Raw genomic sequence first — 16543 nt, 5'->3', positions numbered from 1 at the left:
GTTGGGCGGTTTCTCAAAAATCTGTGCAGCTACTATACAACCCAGCAGTGCACTCCTGGGGATTTATTCCAGAGAAATGAAGATTTATGTTTACACCTAATCCTGTACATGAATATATAGAGCAATTTTTTTTATTTGTAATAGCCAAAAACTAGAAAAAAACTAGATGTTATTCAGTGGTAAATGGTTAAACAGTGGTACATCCTTAACCATGGACTACTACTCACTAATAAAAAGAAATGAACTGTTGGCATATATGACAACCTGAATCTCCAGAGTATTATGATTTACAAAGCCAATCCCAAAAGGTTTCATTCCATTTATATATCGTATAATATCCCATTTATATACTGTGTTGTTTCATTAATATAATATTCTTGAAATGACAAAACTGTCAAAATGGAGAATAGATGAATGGTTGTCAGGGGTTGGGAAGGGAAGGAGGAGGAGTTGTATGTGGTTATGAAAGAGCAACGTGAGAGTGGTGTTAGAAATGTTCTATATCCTGACTATATCAGTGTCAATATCCTGTTTGTGATATTGTAAGATAATTTTGCAAAATATTACTATTGGGAAAAATTAGGGAAAAGGTACAGCGGATCTGTGTATTGAAAGTTTAAAGAAAAATAAATGAAGTGGAAGGTACCTTTTGGTGAAATAAATGACAATGAGGTAGAAATGCGTTTTGTAAAACTTTTGAATACCAAAATAAATTTTGGATATAATTATTTAGATAATAAGGAGCTGCAAAAAAATCTTGATTATATGGGTATAGCACAAAGTAAATGAATAGAAATTTACTTTGGCCACAATATATAAATTGTCTTATGTGTACAATTATAGATTATGACAGTATTTCTCAAATACCATCTAAAATATCTTAATGTTTAGAAAAATTATTTTTTCTAAAAAAGCCTTAAAATAGAATTGGGTTGCCTATATATTAATAGTTTTAAAGTATTAAAACTATTGAAGTAGCATTATTACATTACATGGGATAGCCCTTTTAGTTTATAGATGTTAAATCCTAAAATTGATATTGTTACTAAAAATACAGTTTTAGCGGAGATTGATAGATATGCTTCTTTTTTTAGGTATGAGTTAATACCTTGGTGTTGTTTGTAAGTACATTGTTTGGATCTTGGGTTATACTTTCCCTTTGAAATAACTCATAAATGATGGCTACATTTCTGAGTCACAGATTCTTTGAGAATCTGAAGAAAGTATTTCCTCAGATAGATGGATCATTCACCTAATTTTTCATTCAGCAGGGTGTACTCACCATTTGAAAGCAATCTCTGAATCCCAGTTTCAAGAAGCTTGATTAGAAGAAAATATCCAGAGTATTCTATATAATTAATTTCAGTGTAATGTGTGATCATCCAAAAACAACTACCTAATGAGCATCTGTTTGCTTGTACAGTACCTATGGCAGCCACCGCATGGGATCCAAAAACTATTTTTAAAATATTCTGTATTGCAAGAGGCTTACAATCTAGTTTAAGAAGCAAGATGTATTTATCAAGTGATTAACTATTAGAAGTGTCAGAGTAAGAATAGGATAGTTCTTAGTTTTAGATTCAAAGCATTACAACTTGTAAATTGGTAAATTTGTAAATTTTAACAATTTTCTGCATTAGTTTCAGGTAGTCTTTTTTTTCAGCATGACATTAGTTTTTATGTGGGGCAGACTTTTATAATATAAAAACTTTGCTTACCAACTTTTACTCGTTTCTTTTTCAGAGATTGGAAATGCTTACGCTGTTTTAAGTACATTCTGGTAACCAGTGTAACATTACCTCTTTTGGATTTGGGACTGTGAGATGGGAAAGAGAATTCTTTTTTATAAATAAATGTTGTGAAGGTAGCAAAGTGAAATAGAAAAACTGAGGACTGTCTGTATTTATTTAAAAACTAATTCAGACTTCATGCTGGACCTTGGGGATATTGCCATGAAAACATAAACACAGTCCCTGTCTTTATGGAGTTTACTGTTTTAGGGGATAAATTGTTTGGGATAATAGAATGAAAAAATAGCTCATTCAGGCTCCAGGGTGCAAAAAAAGATTTTTGGTATGAGCTGCATAAAGAGAGTGTACTTATCGTGCTAAGAATAATTTGACTTTGCATGAGTTATTTAACCTTCTTGAATTTCAGGGCCCTGATTTGTAAAGTGGGGATAATAATGGACAATGTAATAAGGTATTGGGTGCAGAGCCTGGCAGTTCTTAGGTACTCAATAAATGATAGCTACTGCTATTGTTATTGGTTTAAACCACTTGAAGAATGGCTTAAGAGGCAGGATTTTAGGAGATGGAGCACAATATTAGAAAAGGAAGATGGATATTCCTCTGTTTTCAAAGCAGTAGAGAGACTTGTCTGTTTGGTATAAAAAGTTGTATTGAGAGATAATATATGTAATTGCAAACAATGTATATCTTTAAAAGAACTTATTTTTAACAATTTTCTGGATTAGTTTTAGGTAGTCTTTTTTTCAGCATGACATTAGTTTTTATGTGGGGCAGCCTTTTATAATATAAAAACTTTGCTTACCAACTTTTACTCATTACTTTTTCAGAGATTGGAAATGCTTATGCTGTTTTAAGTAATCCAGAAAAGCGAAAACAGTATGACCTCACGGGCAATGAAGAACAAGCATGTAACCACCAAAACAATGGCAGATTTAATTTCCATAGAGGTTGTGAAGCTGATATAACTCCAGAAGACTTATTTAATATATTTTTTGGGGGTGGATTTCCTTCAGGTATTTTAATGTAATTATAGATATTATATTTTATGAAGCTACATAGTCTTACCTCCAGTTACGTTATTTAGAGATGTATCTACCTTTTCCCCTACATTTCATGTAGTGTTATGATCCTGTGATGGTTTTTCATGAAAGCAGGAGAAAAATATTAGGGTTATTACTTTTATAATAGCCTGCCTTTTTCCTAGAACATATTTTAATTTAAAAAAAATGAAGAGTGCAGATATTCTGTATTTTTTTTTTTTTTTTAGGATGACCTAACACTATATTTTCTTAGAATTCTGCATTCTTTACATTGTTTCTTTTATTATTATTATTATTATTATTATTATTATTATTATTATTATACTTTAGGCTCTTCTCAAAAGAAGACATTTATGCAGCCAAAAAACACATGAAAAAATGCTCACCATCACTGGCCATCAGAGAAATGCAAATCAAAACCACAATGAGATACCATCTCACACCAGTTAGAATGGCAATCATTAAAAAGTCAGGAAACAACAGGTGCTGGAGAGGATGTGGAGAAATAGGAACACTTTTACACTGTTGGTGGGACTGTAAACTAGTTCAACCCTTGTGGAAGTCAGTGTGGCGATTCCTCAGGGATCTAGAACTAGAAATTCCATTTGACCCAGCCATCCCATTACTGGGTATATACCCAAAGGACTATAAATCATGCTGCTATAAAGACACATGCACACGTATGTTTATTGCGGCATTATTCACAATAGCAAAGACTTGGAACCAACCCAAATGTCCAACAATGATAGACTGGATTAAGAAAATGTGGCACATATACACCATGGAATACTATGCAGCCATCAAAAATGATGAGTTCATGTCCTTTGTAGGGACATGGATGAAATTGGAAATCATCATTCTCAGTAAACTATCGCAAGAACAAAAAACCAAACACCGCATGTTCTCACTCATAGGTGGGAATTGAACAATGAGAACACATGGACACAGGAAGGGGAACATCACACTCTGGGGACTGTTGTGGGGTGGGGGGAGGGGGGAGGGATAGCATTGGGAGATATACCTAATGCTAGATGACGAGTTGGTGGGTGCAGCGCACCAGCATGGCACATGTATACATATGTAACTTACCTGCACGTTGCGCACATGTACCATAGAGATATTCTGTATTTTATGTAAAGCTGAAAGGGAATGTAAGCAGGAAATGTAATGGCAATGTCTTAGGTAAGTACTATTACAATTATGAATGGTTTTCTTTACTTAAACCTGGATGACTATTTGACATTGCTTCTCTAGAGATCTTTGTAAATATTTTATCAACAACATTGTAGTTGGCTAATTTGGATATATGTAGAGGTACTCATCTCTATTTCCATTTAAACAGTAGAAAATCTGATTCATAGGTTATATACAAAGTAAGTGGATTTTTAAGTTTACATTAAAATAGAAATAGCTAACTTTAGACTATCAAAGTGAAATATTGTAGTGATACTAAGATTTTATAGTACCAACATAAATAGTATTAAACTTCACTTACATTTACAGTAAGTGGTCACTTAAGGTTTTTGGAAACTGTGACTGTAAGTGAAACAATGTTCTGTATAACAACTAATTTTACCACAGGCTAATTGATATAAACAACAGTTAAATTGCTAAGGCATATAGTACATCATGTTTACTTGAAGTTGCAGTTTCCAAGGACCTCTTGATGACATCAAGTGAGGACTTACTTTACTGTGAGTTGTTATTGTGGAAATCTATTTTCCTTGAATGTAGCTCCTCTACGGTACTTAAAATTGTAGCTTTAGTCTTGTTTACAAAATTTACTTCAGGTGCTGAAGTAAATCCCATTCAACATTAAGAGAATCTTCATGAATGTAGCAATGTAATTGGACCTGGTGGCCCTCTCTGAATATTATTGAGAAAGGTTGTGGTCATTTCTTTTTATTTTTTAATAGAGACAGGGTCTTGCTCTGTTGCCCAGGCTGGAGTACACTGGGGCAATCATAGCTCAGTGCAGCCTCAAAATCCTAGGTTCCACCAATCCTCCCATCTCAGCCTCCCAAGTTGCTGGTACTACTGGCATGTACCACATGTCTCGCTAATTTTTTTTTAAACTTTTTTGTAGAGACAGGGTCTTGCTATGTTGTCCAGGCTGGTCTTGAACTCCTGGCCTCAAGCAGTCCTCCCACCTTAGCCTCCCAAATCCTGTGCTGGGATTACAGAGGTGAGCCACCATGCCTGGCAAGGTTGTGGTCATTGATAGGACATTTTGCAAAGCATCCTTGAAGGAAAGAGGATATATAAATGCAAATTAATGACTGAAAATATAACCTGTGTTTTGACATGTTAGAATACATAACTACAGAAAAATTATTAAAACTAGTAATTTTGACTGGAAATATACTAGGAACAATCAGAAATCTTTCAGGCAATAGTAAATTTTCTTCTGATACTTGATTTGCAGTTATTTTGCTAGTTATAACATAGTTTGTCAATGGTAGCCATTTCTGATTGGTCATCTTATATGAAAACAACTTGAATGTTTATCAGCAAGAGAGTGTTTGAATAAATTGTGGTCCATCTATACCAAGATATATTATAGGGCTATTTTTTAAAAATGAATTTGCATACTATCTTTTGATTTCTAGAAATGTTTATGATTCATTGATAAATGCAAAAAGCAAAGTTTCAAAGTAATAATCCAACATTTATAAAAACAACTAACCACAAGTAATCATAAACAAGAGGTTTATAAAAACCTCTATGTGTGCAGAGAAACTCTTAGTCAAGTTTTCATAAAGAAGGAACTTCTACCTGTAAAGGAAGCAGATTGGGAAGAATCATTCCTATTTCTGTCCACCCTTCACTTAACAAGAGGAGAGGGCAATAAGTATTCACTACTGAAAATACACATGCATTATTTTAGTAATTTTTTAAAATTAAAGAAAAATGTAAAAGAAAATGTATTTTTTCTGATCATAATTGCTCCCCCTAATTTAACCTTGCTTTTAATTTTTTAGGTAGTGTACATTCTTTTTCAAATGGAAGAGCTGGTTATAGCCAACAACATCAGCATCGACATAGTGGACATGAAAGAGAAGAGGAAAGAGGAGATGTACGTTTATGACTAGAAATCACAAAATGGCAAATTTCAGCTCAGGAAAAGCAATTAGAGTTGTCTGAAAAGAGGGCAAGTAGTTGTAGGAAATAATGAGTTTTCTCTTACTAGAGGTGTTTGGTAGAGACTAGAAAATCCTTAGGGACATTGTAGTAATAGGAGGAGAGAGGTCAGCCAGGGGCGGTTAGATAGTATGACCCCTTTAGATTTGTTATTCTATGATTCTAATGAAGGTGCAACTGCACTATGCATGTTGTGAAGGTAACTTGTTGTTGTTGGCCCTGAAGAATTTAGAGTACTGAAAAACTTGAATTGGAGGTAACTTTCCTTGTTCTAATGCAGTTATACCTAATTGCCTATAGCAATTTAATTACATGAAGTGGAAAGGTAAATGGAAAGAGCACTAGACTAGAAATTAAAAGGCCTGGCCCCCAGCTTTGCCACTCATCAGCTCCCATCTTCTACCCTCAAATCCAAGGTAAAAAATGGTTTTACAGCCTGCAGCATATTGATAGCGTCTCTGTGTGTGGGGGTAGGGAGTCGGGAAAGAGAGAGAGAAAGAAATGAAGACTTCCTCATCTATCAAATGAAATCAAATTTTATCAGTGTTTTTCAAATCAGAATCTCCTGGTGATATGCCTGGATAGTTATATTTAAGAATCACCCTATTGGTATAGTTACGCAGATTTGAAAGCACTGAACTAGATGATCTCAAATGCCCTTTCTGCTTCAAAATGTATGACAACTGTTGGATTATTAACAACTACAGTTATATTACAATTTGTTATTCTTTGATGATTTTTTATAGGGAGGTTTTTCTGTGTTTATCCAGCTGATGCCCATAATTGTATTGATCCTCGTGTCATTATTAAGCCAGTTGATGGTCTCTAATCCTCCTTATTCCTTATATCCCAGATCGTAAGTAGCCAAGTGAAGTTTTACAAAAATGAATTGTTGCTATTTCTGACCTAGCTTTCTTTAAAGAGCTTGTGCTCTTGTAAACTTTTAAGTGCCAAATCTATTACTGCAAGTGTACCAGATTTTAAATTTCTATCTAATTTTTAAAATAGTTACTTTAAGTAATAAATTTGTCTTATGTTGTTAATTTACATTTCTGTTCTTCCACTGTGGATAAGGACAGAAATGCTATATTTGAACTTAATAACAATTTAATGTGGTAGGTAATGTGTTGACATTAAAGGCAAAAAATACTCTAAAGGACAAAACTAAAGACAAAAAGAGCAATGATTGATGTTACATAGATTTATATCATTAAGGGGAAAATGACTTTACTCTTCATTTTGCAAAATATCGATTAAATAAAAGCAAATACTACTTTTTTATGATGTATTTTTTTCACCATATACTTTACGTATAAGAGGTCAGGACATAAAGGAAATTTCATACAGCATGCAATCTAGACAACTTTAATACAATGAACATAAAGGAAACTATAACATCATATTGGCTGTTATAGCAGCATGAATAAATAAAAAGCATACAAAGAAAAAATAATAAAAATCAGTGATTTTACAGTATTAAAATCACATTGGTCTAAAAATAACAATTACCTTATTTCTTCCAAATAAGATTTTTATTAACAAAAAATTGAGATAACTTTATAAAAACATATTTAAAAGTGTGGTTACTTTTTGTGACATGAAATCATGGTTTTAGGCAATTTGAGAGAACGTAAATAAATTACAAGTTGATTTTTGTAATTTATAATACAAATAAGATTTTTATTAACAAAAAATTGAGATAACTGTATAAAAACATAGTATATTTAAAAGTGTGGTTACTTTTTGTGACATGAAATCATGGTTTTAGGCAATTTGAGAGAACGTAAATAAATTACAAGTTGAGTATTTCTTATCCAAAATGCTTGGGACCAGAAGTGTTTTGGATTTTGGAATTTTGGATTGTTTCAGATTTTGTAATATTTGCATATATTTTATGAGATGTCTTGAGGATGGTACCCAAGTCTAAAAATCAAATTTATGTTTTATATATACCCTATTCACACAGCCTGAAGGTAATTTTATACAATATTTGTAGTCACTTTGTACATGAAACAAAGTTTGTATACATTGAACTATCAGAAAGCAAAGGTATCACTATCTCAGCCACCCATGTGGACAACCTGTGGTTGTTTGACATCATTCCTGACTCTGAATTTATATGCTACTGATAAGCAATCATTTTCTTACTCTAATTCACATATAAGTATTTAACAGTGAAAAAATAATGTGTTCAGGGTTAAATAACCAGCATATTAGCATCACCAGAATACCTGTGTCAGCTGTTAAACAATAGCAACGACAAACAACTACAGGCTTTTAGTTTCCACCTATGATGCTTTGTTTTGATTAAAAGGTGACCCATCACATGAGGTCAGCTTTGGAATTTTTAACTTGTGCCATCTTGTCGATGCTCAGAAAGTCTTAGATTTTAGAGCATTTCGGATTTCAGAGTTTCGGATTAGGGATGCTCAACCTGTATTACCAATATTAACTTTTCAGTGATTTTTAATTGTTTTTGTTTGCTTCGTTTGTAGTAGCATATTGGAATGTCCAATTTTAATTAAAATAATGATGCATCTCTTTTACAGTGGAACCGGGCAAACTATTAAAATGCAGACAGAAAACTTGGGTGTTGTTTATTATGTCAACAAGGACTTTAAAAATGAATATAAAGGAATGTTATTACAAAAGGTAGAAAAGAGTGTGGAGGAAGATTATGTGACTAATATTCGAAATAACTGCTGGAAAGAAAGACAACAAAGTAAGTTTGTCATGTGTTTAACATTTTAAAACTTATTCACAGTCTTTGGAACTGATCAATGTAGATTTCCCTATTCAAGGAATGTTCTGGAATTCCCTGGCACATAATTGGAGCACAGTACTTAAATGAGATCATGTGTTTTATATACATGTGGCCTAACACAGGAATTGACACATAGTAAGGACTTAATAAATGGTACTTGTGTATTGTTGTTATCAATAAATATTTGGTTGAATAAGTAATACCAAATTTTATTGTATTGATAATATCCATCATAAGACACATCATTCTTTTATGTACCACCAAGAAACAAAAAATATCCTGGCAGATAAACTATGTCATCAATTTTAAGATGCATACTATTTTCAGAGTTAAGTTTGAAACTCTTTATTAATTTAGCTTTTGTATTTAGAATTTAATGTACAATGAGTTTTGTTGACATTTCTTTTTTCTTTACTTTGTACACAGCGAGGCTCTTCAGAACACTTAATTTGCTTAGGCTTTTCCAGCCTCAGTTTTCTTAATTTAAGGAACAGTTCCATCTATAAAGATTGACATAAGAATCTGCTGAGATGTTGCATGTGAATTGAGTGTTGTGGTTCTTGTTTTTGTGACCATTGTTATGAATAATAATGTAGACCATATAGTGTAGTGTTAGGAGAACTGACTTTGGAAGTAAACTGAGTAAAGTTGAATCCTAGCTCTGAAATTTTTAGCTGACAAATTGTAACCTCTATGAGTTTATTTCATGTGTAAAATCGGTGATGATGAGAGAGAGGAGGAAATACTATCATTTATATAATGCCTACTGTTTCAGTCACTGTCCCAAGCACATTGTAAGTATTAACTCATTTAATCTCCACAACAACCCTGTGAGATTATAATCATTTTACACATGAAGAAACTGAAGCAAAGAGAGATTACTAACTTGCCCAAGGTCATAGAGGTCGTTTGTGATTCAAAACCAGACAATTTGTCTCTAGAATCCAGGCCCTGTGCTCCAAAGTCTTCTCAGAAATAACCAACTTTATGAGATTTGTTGTGAAAATTAAATCAGGCAATAAAGTACTTCAACCATAGTAAATGCTCAGAAAATGTCAGCAATTATCATCATCTCTCCCTTGCTAGGGAAAAGTTGATAAAATGTAACTTCTAAGAGAGTCCTTAACCTCTCTGGTCTTGGTTTTCTCTTCTATATAGTGGCAGTTAGAGATGTGACTTCTAACTCAATGAGTTTGTGAAATCAGTCTGTCCTCAGTGTGGAGAAGGTTACATTAGACTAGTGATTTATTTTTATGTTTTCAGCTGGGAGTGAGTTGCCACCCTTCCCCCACCCCACCCATCTCTAGAGATGTTTGGTAATGTCTGGAGATACTTTTGTGTGTCATCATGGGATGGGAATGGAAAGGGATTGCTACTGGCATCTAGCGGGTTAAGGTCAGGGATGCTGCTAAACATCCTACAATGCACAGGACAGGCCCCCCACAACAAAAAAATTATCCAGCCCAAGCAGTACTTTGAAATAATGGAAAGAATATTAGGCTAGGCATTGGAGAGTTGGACTGGAATCTAGACTCTGCCATTCGTTAGCAGTGTGAACTTTGGTTTATCTAAGTCTCAAATTTCTTCTTTGGGAAGAGTCATCTGTAAATAGATATAAGCGCATTATGTGTAAATAAAAGGCATAGGATAATATTGATTGAGTTGTTAATCCTAGTCCAGTTGATTTAGTAAAGATTATTTCTGGAGATCTTTACAAATGGAATACTGTCTTAACTGTGAGTATATCTTGAATGTGATCTTGACTAATCCATATAAACCAGATGTCTTCTACTTTGGCCATTGTGTTCCAGAAAGTAACTGATTTCTTTTTCTGTTACATCTTCTTTAAGTGCTCCTAGTCTTTACAGGTATTAATAAACAGTGAAATGACTGAGAGTAACAGGAAAAAACAAGAAATAATCCTTAAAGAATTTTCATTTGTAGTCTGTGTATCATTAGTAGCTGTGCTGTCCCACACACTGAAGGAAGCCTCAGAAGTACTTATTTACTGAATAGCAATCTTACGATCATATAACAAGCATTTTTTTATCTGTGTTCCTTCAGTAACATTATTATATGTATTTTTTAATTTAAGTAAACTCAGAACAAGATTTTAAGTTTTTTATTAAATACTTAAGTCTTGGGATAATCTGAAATCTTAACAGTAGGCCACAGCGAAACAACCACTGGCAGTATTGAAAAGCATATAATATTTTTAGGAAAAGAGTCCAAGATGATGCTTCAGAGGAATAGTTTTTAAACCACTGGGGAACAGGAGTAGAGAGAAAGGATTCCAACATGAGTTGACAGGATTCTATCCTTATTTATTTTCTGTGTTTGTTTTACCTGCTAGACTTCAAATAAAGTTTTCATTAAAATTTTTCTTCCTACTAAAATGGCTTTTAGGAATTGTACTTGGATTTTTTTTTAAGTCAGTTAATCAAAATATATCGAAGGGCTCCTGTAAAGCATCACTTGAGCTTAAGCAACTAGGTGACAAAAATTTTGTTCAATTAGCAAAATATTTTTCTTTGTTAACAGAAACAGATATGCAGTATGCAGCAAAAGTATACCGTGATGATCGACTCCGAAGGAAGGCAGATGCCTTGAGCATGGACAACTGTAAAGAATTAGAGCGGCTTACCAGTCTTTATAAAGGAGGATGAACTGGAATTTTTATTTATACCTTTTAGCGTACTCTTTATTTTTTCTGTAAGTAGGTTTAGTTTCATCACGAGAGATGAAGGAAAAGATTTGATACTGAAAACTAAACTGAATAGTTAGTTCCTGAAATCTTGGACTGTTTATGACCTACTGGCTCCTTTAAATAGTAACTGAAAACTAAAATGGAATATTTTAGTTACGCTTCTACAATTATTTTCATTTTAAAAGCTTACATGATTCCTAACTAAAATGTCTTGAGAAAGGATTATCACACCTGTAGCAATTTCCAGTTTTAGTGATTCTCCATTTTTTCCCTTGTCATGTAAATATTTATGATGGAATGATCATTTTGTGTACATACAGGTTACTGCCTTTTTATTTAAATTCTTTTAGCGTTTAGCTCCATGAGACACTTCAGTTTAAATTGATGGAATAAATGTTATATGACACATTTACATTTTCCTTATCAAGGTGTCAAATATGTGGACTTTAAACAATGAAACTTTTTCAAAAAGAAAAAACAAAAACTTTAACTTTGTGTAAAATCTTATAGTATTATCAGCTTAGAGGGAATTGATATTTTTAATATTGCCGTTATATTCCAAAATATATATTGAGATAAATGAACTGGTGTAGAATATCAGTTTGCTATTTAGTTTTATGAATTACTATACATATACATGCATAGAAATGAAATGCTATACTGATAGGTTTTAAAGAAAATATGAGGAAATGGCTATAAATATTAAACTAAAAGGGTCTTCAACAGTAAAGTGCAGTTATGTCATTTACAATTCCAGTGCTTTAAAGGCCACCAAATTTTGATGTATATGTCCTTGAAGGGCTGCTAAAATTTATGAAGAGGACTCACATTTTCCCCCATAGAAATTTGCAGTTTCTTGGTGATCATTTAAGCAGGATCCAAAGAAGTTCTTCTACAAATAAGTAATAAGAAAAATGAGTACTAAAATACAGCTTTGTGCCTTTTAACCCTATGCCAACTCCTAAACATATAAGTAGATACAGTATACTTACCTGATCAGAGCATGATCTGTTTGGCCACATGCAAGTGTGAGCAGAAATACAGCAGCACGTAGAATAGTAACTTAAAGCAAGTCATCCTTTAAAAATTCTGAGCTAAAAATCTGTTCACCATTGAGTAATTGAATTAATCCTATAGGAATAAGCTCCTTGTAAGTAAATCCATAATATGAATTAGAAAAAAAAAAAAACAGCTGGAAATTGAAGTTTTTGGTTCCGGTATACTGGATATGAAACTATTTGATTTCTAGTCTTCTGTGTTTAGCAGTTGTAATATTTTAATGATTTTGCTTCATACTTGGTTAATGGAACATAAACATCTTTGATACTTCTTTGTGAGTGAGAGAATGCTAGATAGGGTGGCTTTGTTCTTTGTTTAAATTTTTTTTCTGAATGTAGTTAATTTATGGCATCTGTTGAATAATAAAACTGCTAAAATGACCTCTTAAAAATGTTCTGTTGTATCCCCTTTTCCAGGTGAATCAATAGAAATGCCTGATTGAATTAGTAGGTTAAACTAAACGACATACTGTCATAGGAAAACTGGACAGCTTAACCAACTTGCTCTTAGAAATGTTACCTTAAAAAACAAAAAAGCAGTGCTTAAGAGAAAATACAATTTTAAATATTTTGTTGAGCCTGTAGAGGAAGTTTTTTAAAAAATAAATTCACAGCATTTTAATTAACTTTGAAAGTTCATATGCATCAGAAAATTTATGAAAACTTGAATAAAAAAATTCATCTATTTATTTTTCTAATTTTAATGGCAAATTTACAGTATTATGGCTGATAATTCTGTGAACTTACCTTCTTGTTGACTGATTCTTTTTCCCTTAATCCCAGCTTTAAGGAGATAGGTGAAGTTATTGTACAAAGTTAAGTGATACCATAAAGTGTATATTATAAAGTCATACATGGCTTTTGGACAGTATTATATTTCAATTGCATTGCTGCATTCCATTAAATTTCATAAAATGCTAGGGAAAATGTGTTTGATAAAATTTTCTGCAGTGAGAAATGACAGACTGAGTGCCTGACAATTTAAGCCACATATGAAGTATGCAAGTAAAGATTCAGTCCTTAATGTCATCTATATCATGGTATAAAAGCTCAACAAGTGTCTTATAATTTGGAGTTAATTGTATAAAGTAAGAAGAGTTCAGATATCTTGATAAAAGATTTTCATGTTTGCTGCTTTTTTTATAATAAAAATCCCAACATTTTGCCATCTTATTTTTAGCTACATGAACTTCGCAATTTCATCGGCTCATTCTAATGACCACCTAAAAGTCCTCAATCTTTGAATATTGCTTTATCAGCTCCTCTAACTGGTATTCTAACAGTTTAGCAGCAGTTATATTTATTAATGCTTCACATTTTTACCCCTTTTTACATAAACACAAATACACCCATGCATATACACACAAACATTATTGTCCTTGTTAGGGTTTGGGGGAAATGAAAAATAGTACCTTTCTCCTCTTCTTTTGATTCCTTAGTTCCCAAATAGACTGGTGCTAGTCATTTAGTCATTTGTAAATTTCAGAATGTAGTTTGATTAAATGTGAACTGAATTCTCAACAACGAAAAATGTCAAGTTGAATTCATCTAATAAGTGAAAATAATATATTTTGTAAACAGATTACATTTGAACGCCTAAATAAGTATTTGTTTCATAATCATTACATGCTTGTTTATGATTTACAAAGATTTGGTAGAGAAAAGTACAGTCCTTAAGGCATATATATGCCAATGCATTAAACTACTCAGCTTTTGTGTCAGCCCAGGTGTTCATAGGAACAGGAATGTGGAATACCAGCTTTTTACTTTAATTATACTTTTATGCTTAATTTTTCTTCCAGTTAAATCTTTAATTACACTACTATGTAAAGTAGTTACTGAGAAAAATGATTATGTTTTTGATTTCCCTTCTGTTGATCTGTAACATTTTTAAATGAAGCTATTTAACACACATGACATGCTAATGTTACTTAATGGATTCCTATGTATTTCATTAAAAAAAAAATCTCCCACCTGTGTTAAGACAGCTAAATATTTCTTGATGTTGGCTTGAGGACCAAGTGAGCCATCTTGCCACTTAAGCAAGTTTTATGTCAGAGGACCAAATGGTTAAGAGGAGAATTTGTACATTTGTTAAGCTTCCCCATGTGAAGTTTGGGTTCAGTACCATCCTATTACTATCCATCTTCATAATGAGTGAAGCAAACTGAAAGGGAATTCATAACCTTTTTTCTTATCTGAACAGAAAAACTAATGAAAATCAACAATAAATCTTTATTTTAATTTTCATTCAACAGCTGAAAAACCATGTCTATTGACCACATTGGACCATTGCCTAGTTAAAATCCATAAAATTCTCTATAAACCAATGAAAAGAAACTTGTCTGGCAATAATTTCCAATATTTTAAATTCTAATTTTTAGTTACAAAGAAAAAGGATAGAATGAGGCTTTTCAAGGAATTCTTGCTCATCCCTTCAATTATTTGGCAGGCAAAATAATAGACAGTCCTAGAATTCAGCTTCCTTTTTGGTTTTATTACTATTAAATAGATACTTTCATATAAATGGAAACACTTTTCCTCAAAACATTAATTCAAAACATACTCCTTATATTAAGGATTATAGCACCATATTTTTTGTAAATTCCCTATGTGTAACTTTTTCCTGTTGGTATGTGACATTTTTCATTTAATATGACTATCTGCTGGTGTTGGGGCCAATAGATTTGTGAATATTCTGTGGATGTGTCTATGTATAGGTGTATATATATGTATTTTTTTTCCAGGTAATACCTCAAATGTGTGATTGTTTAATATATACCACACTATGTTTGCACAGAGCAGGGCTTCCATTAGCAGTGGATATTTTTATTTCTAACTTTGAAAATCAGTCAACACAATTTCATTGGTGTGAACTCTTTGTTGCTCTTTTTCATATTTTAATGGAGAGATTCCTATTATAAGGCCCATGCTTCAAACATAATTATATCTTTCTATATCCAGCCATCTGGAAATATATAGGGGTAAGAAGTATTTCTTGAAATGTCCTTGTTCAGTAAGTTAGTAAAAACTGGGATGACTAGTTGCCAAGATGTCTTGTAACTGCATAGCAGATGACACCTGGCATGGCAAGTCTCATTCACTTCAGCACAAGACTCTGTACATTTCAATCTGATATTCTACTTTGCCATTTAAGTACACCATTAAAATCATAGAGATTTTCAGTGACATTGGAGTATTGTAATTATTAGTTTCAAAAAATTATTTTGAATAGGATGATTAAACCAATGAGAAGAAAGAAACACACATAAATGATATTTTACAGTTTATCTGTATTAAGAAATGCTTCTTGCCAATTTCTGGTTTTGGTTTTTGGATTGCTACATAAGACTTTCTTTCCATTTACTTTATGTGTTTCTAAAAGCTGCAGGTAATTTTTAAGGTTTGATGGAATTATAATGGAAGCCTTGTATAAGTTAAATGAAACTGGTAAAGGAGAGCTTACTTTGTCTATAATGCATTCAGGATTATAAATTAGATTTTAAAATGAAATGTCTGATTTGTAAAATATTTAATGTTATATCAGACTTAAATAAAATTTTCTGTGAGAACTCAAAGTAAATGCATTTGATTTTTAATGAATGTTCTGAATGAAATATGAATTTTTGTCAGTCTCTGTGGTTTATCTCAATATATTAATAAAAAGGTCTGTTCTCACTGTAAAATGTGTGTTTTTATCATGTTTTATACTCTTAATATGGCCACTCTTTCATGCATTCAACTATTCAACAAGTATGTCAATGCTTGCTATATCCCAGGCAGTGAGCTGGGTGCTGGGAATTAATCATTGAATAAGAAAGACAAAAACCTTAAAGAGTTTACATCTAGCAAAGAAAATAAATATCAAGTAAATAACTAATTATAATTATGATAAATTCTACAAAGAAAATTACAGGGTACAATGAAAGCATTTATCTAGAAGACCTAAACTATTCAGTGAGGGTCAGGGAAGGCTTCTCTGAGAGTGAGTTTAAGCTGAAATGCAAAAGATGAGATTAGTAGGATTAAGATATGCTAGAGAAATATCTCAGGCAGAATGTGCTAAGTTGGTTAAGTGATAA

At 32.4% G+C, this 16543-nt stretch overlaps 1 protein-coding gene across 3 annotated transcripts in view; it reads left to right on the top strand.

Moving 5' to 3' along the window:
• The window catches only part of DNAJB14 (DnaJ heat shock protein family (Hsp40) member B14), a 51212-nt gene extending 35168 nt beyond the window's left edge, over window positions 1-16044 (top strand). For 2 of the 3 annotated variants that reach the window (XM_054553304.2, XM_024245587.2), the window contains 5 exons: window positions 2579-2764; window positions 5773-5867; window positions 6679-6788; window positions 8482-8654; window positions 11238-16044. In XM_054553304.2, the coding sequence (XP_054409279.2) occupies window positions 2579-2764; window positions 5773-5867; window positions 6679-6788; window positions 8482-8654; window positions 11238-11362 (689 nt within the window). In that variant the 3' untranslated portion in view covers window positions 11363-16044. 3 annotated transcript variants of the gene reach the window in all.
• The last annotated feature ends 499 nt before the right edge of the window (window positions 16045-16543 follow it).

Source organism: Pongo abelii, chromosome 3 (assembly GCF_028885655.2).
Source record: "Pongo abelii isolate AG06213 chromosome 3, NHGRI_mPonAbe1-v2.0_pri, whole genome shotgun sequence".
NCBI lineage: Eukaryota > Metazoa > Chordata > Mammalia > Primates > Hominidae > Pongo > Pongo abelii.
This window is presented reverse-complemented; position numbering and strand designations above follow the sequence as displayed.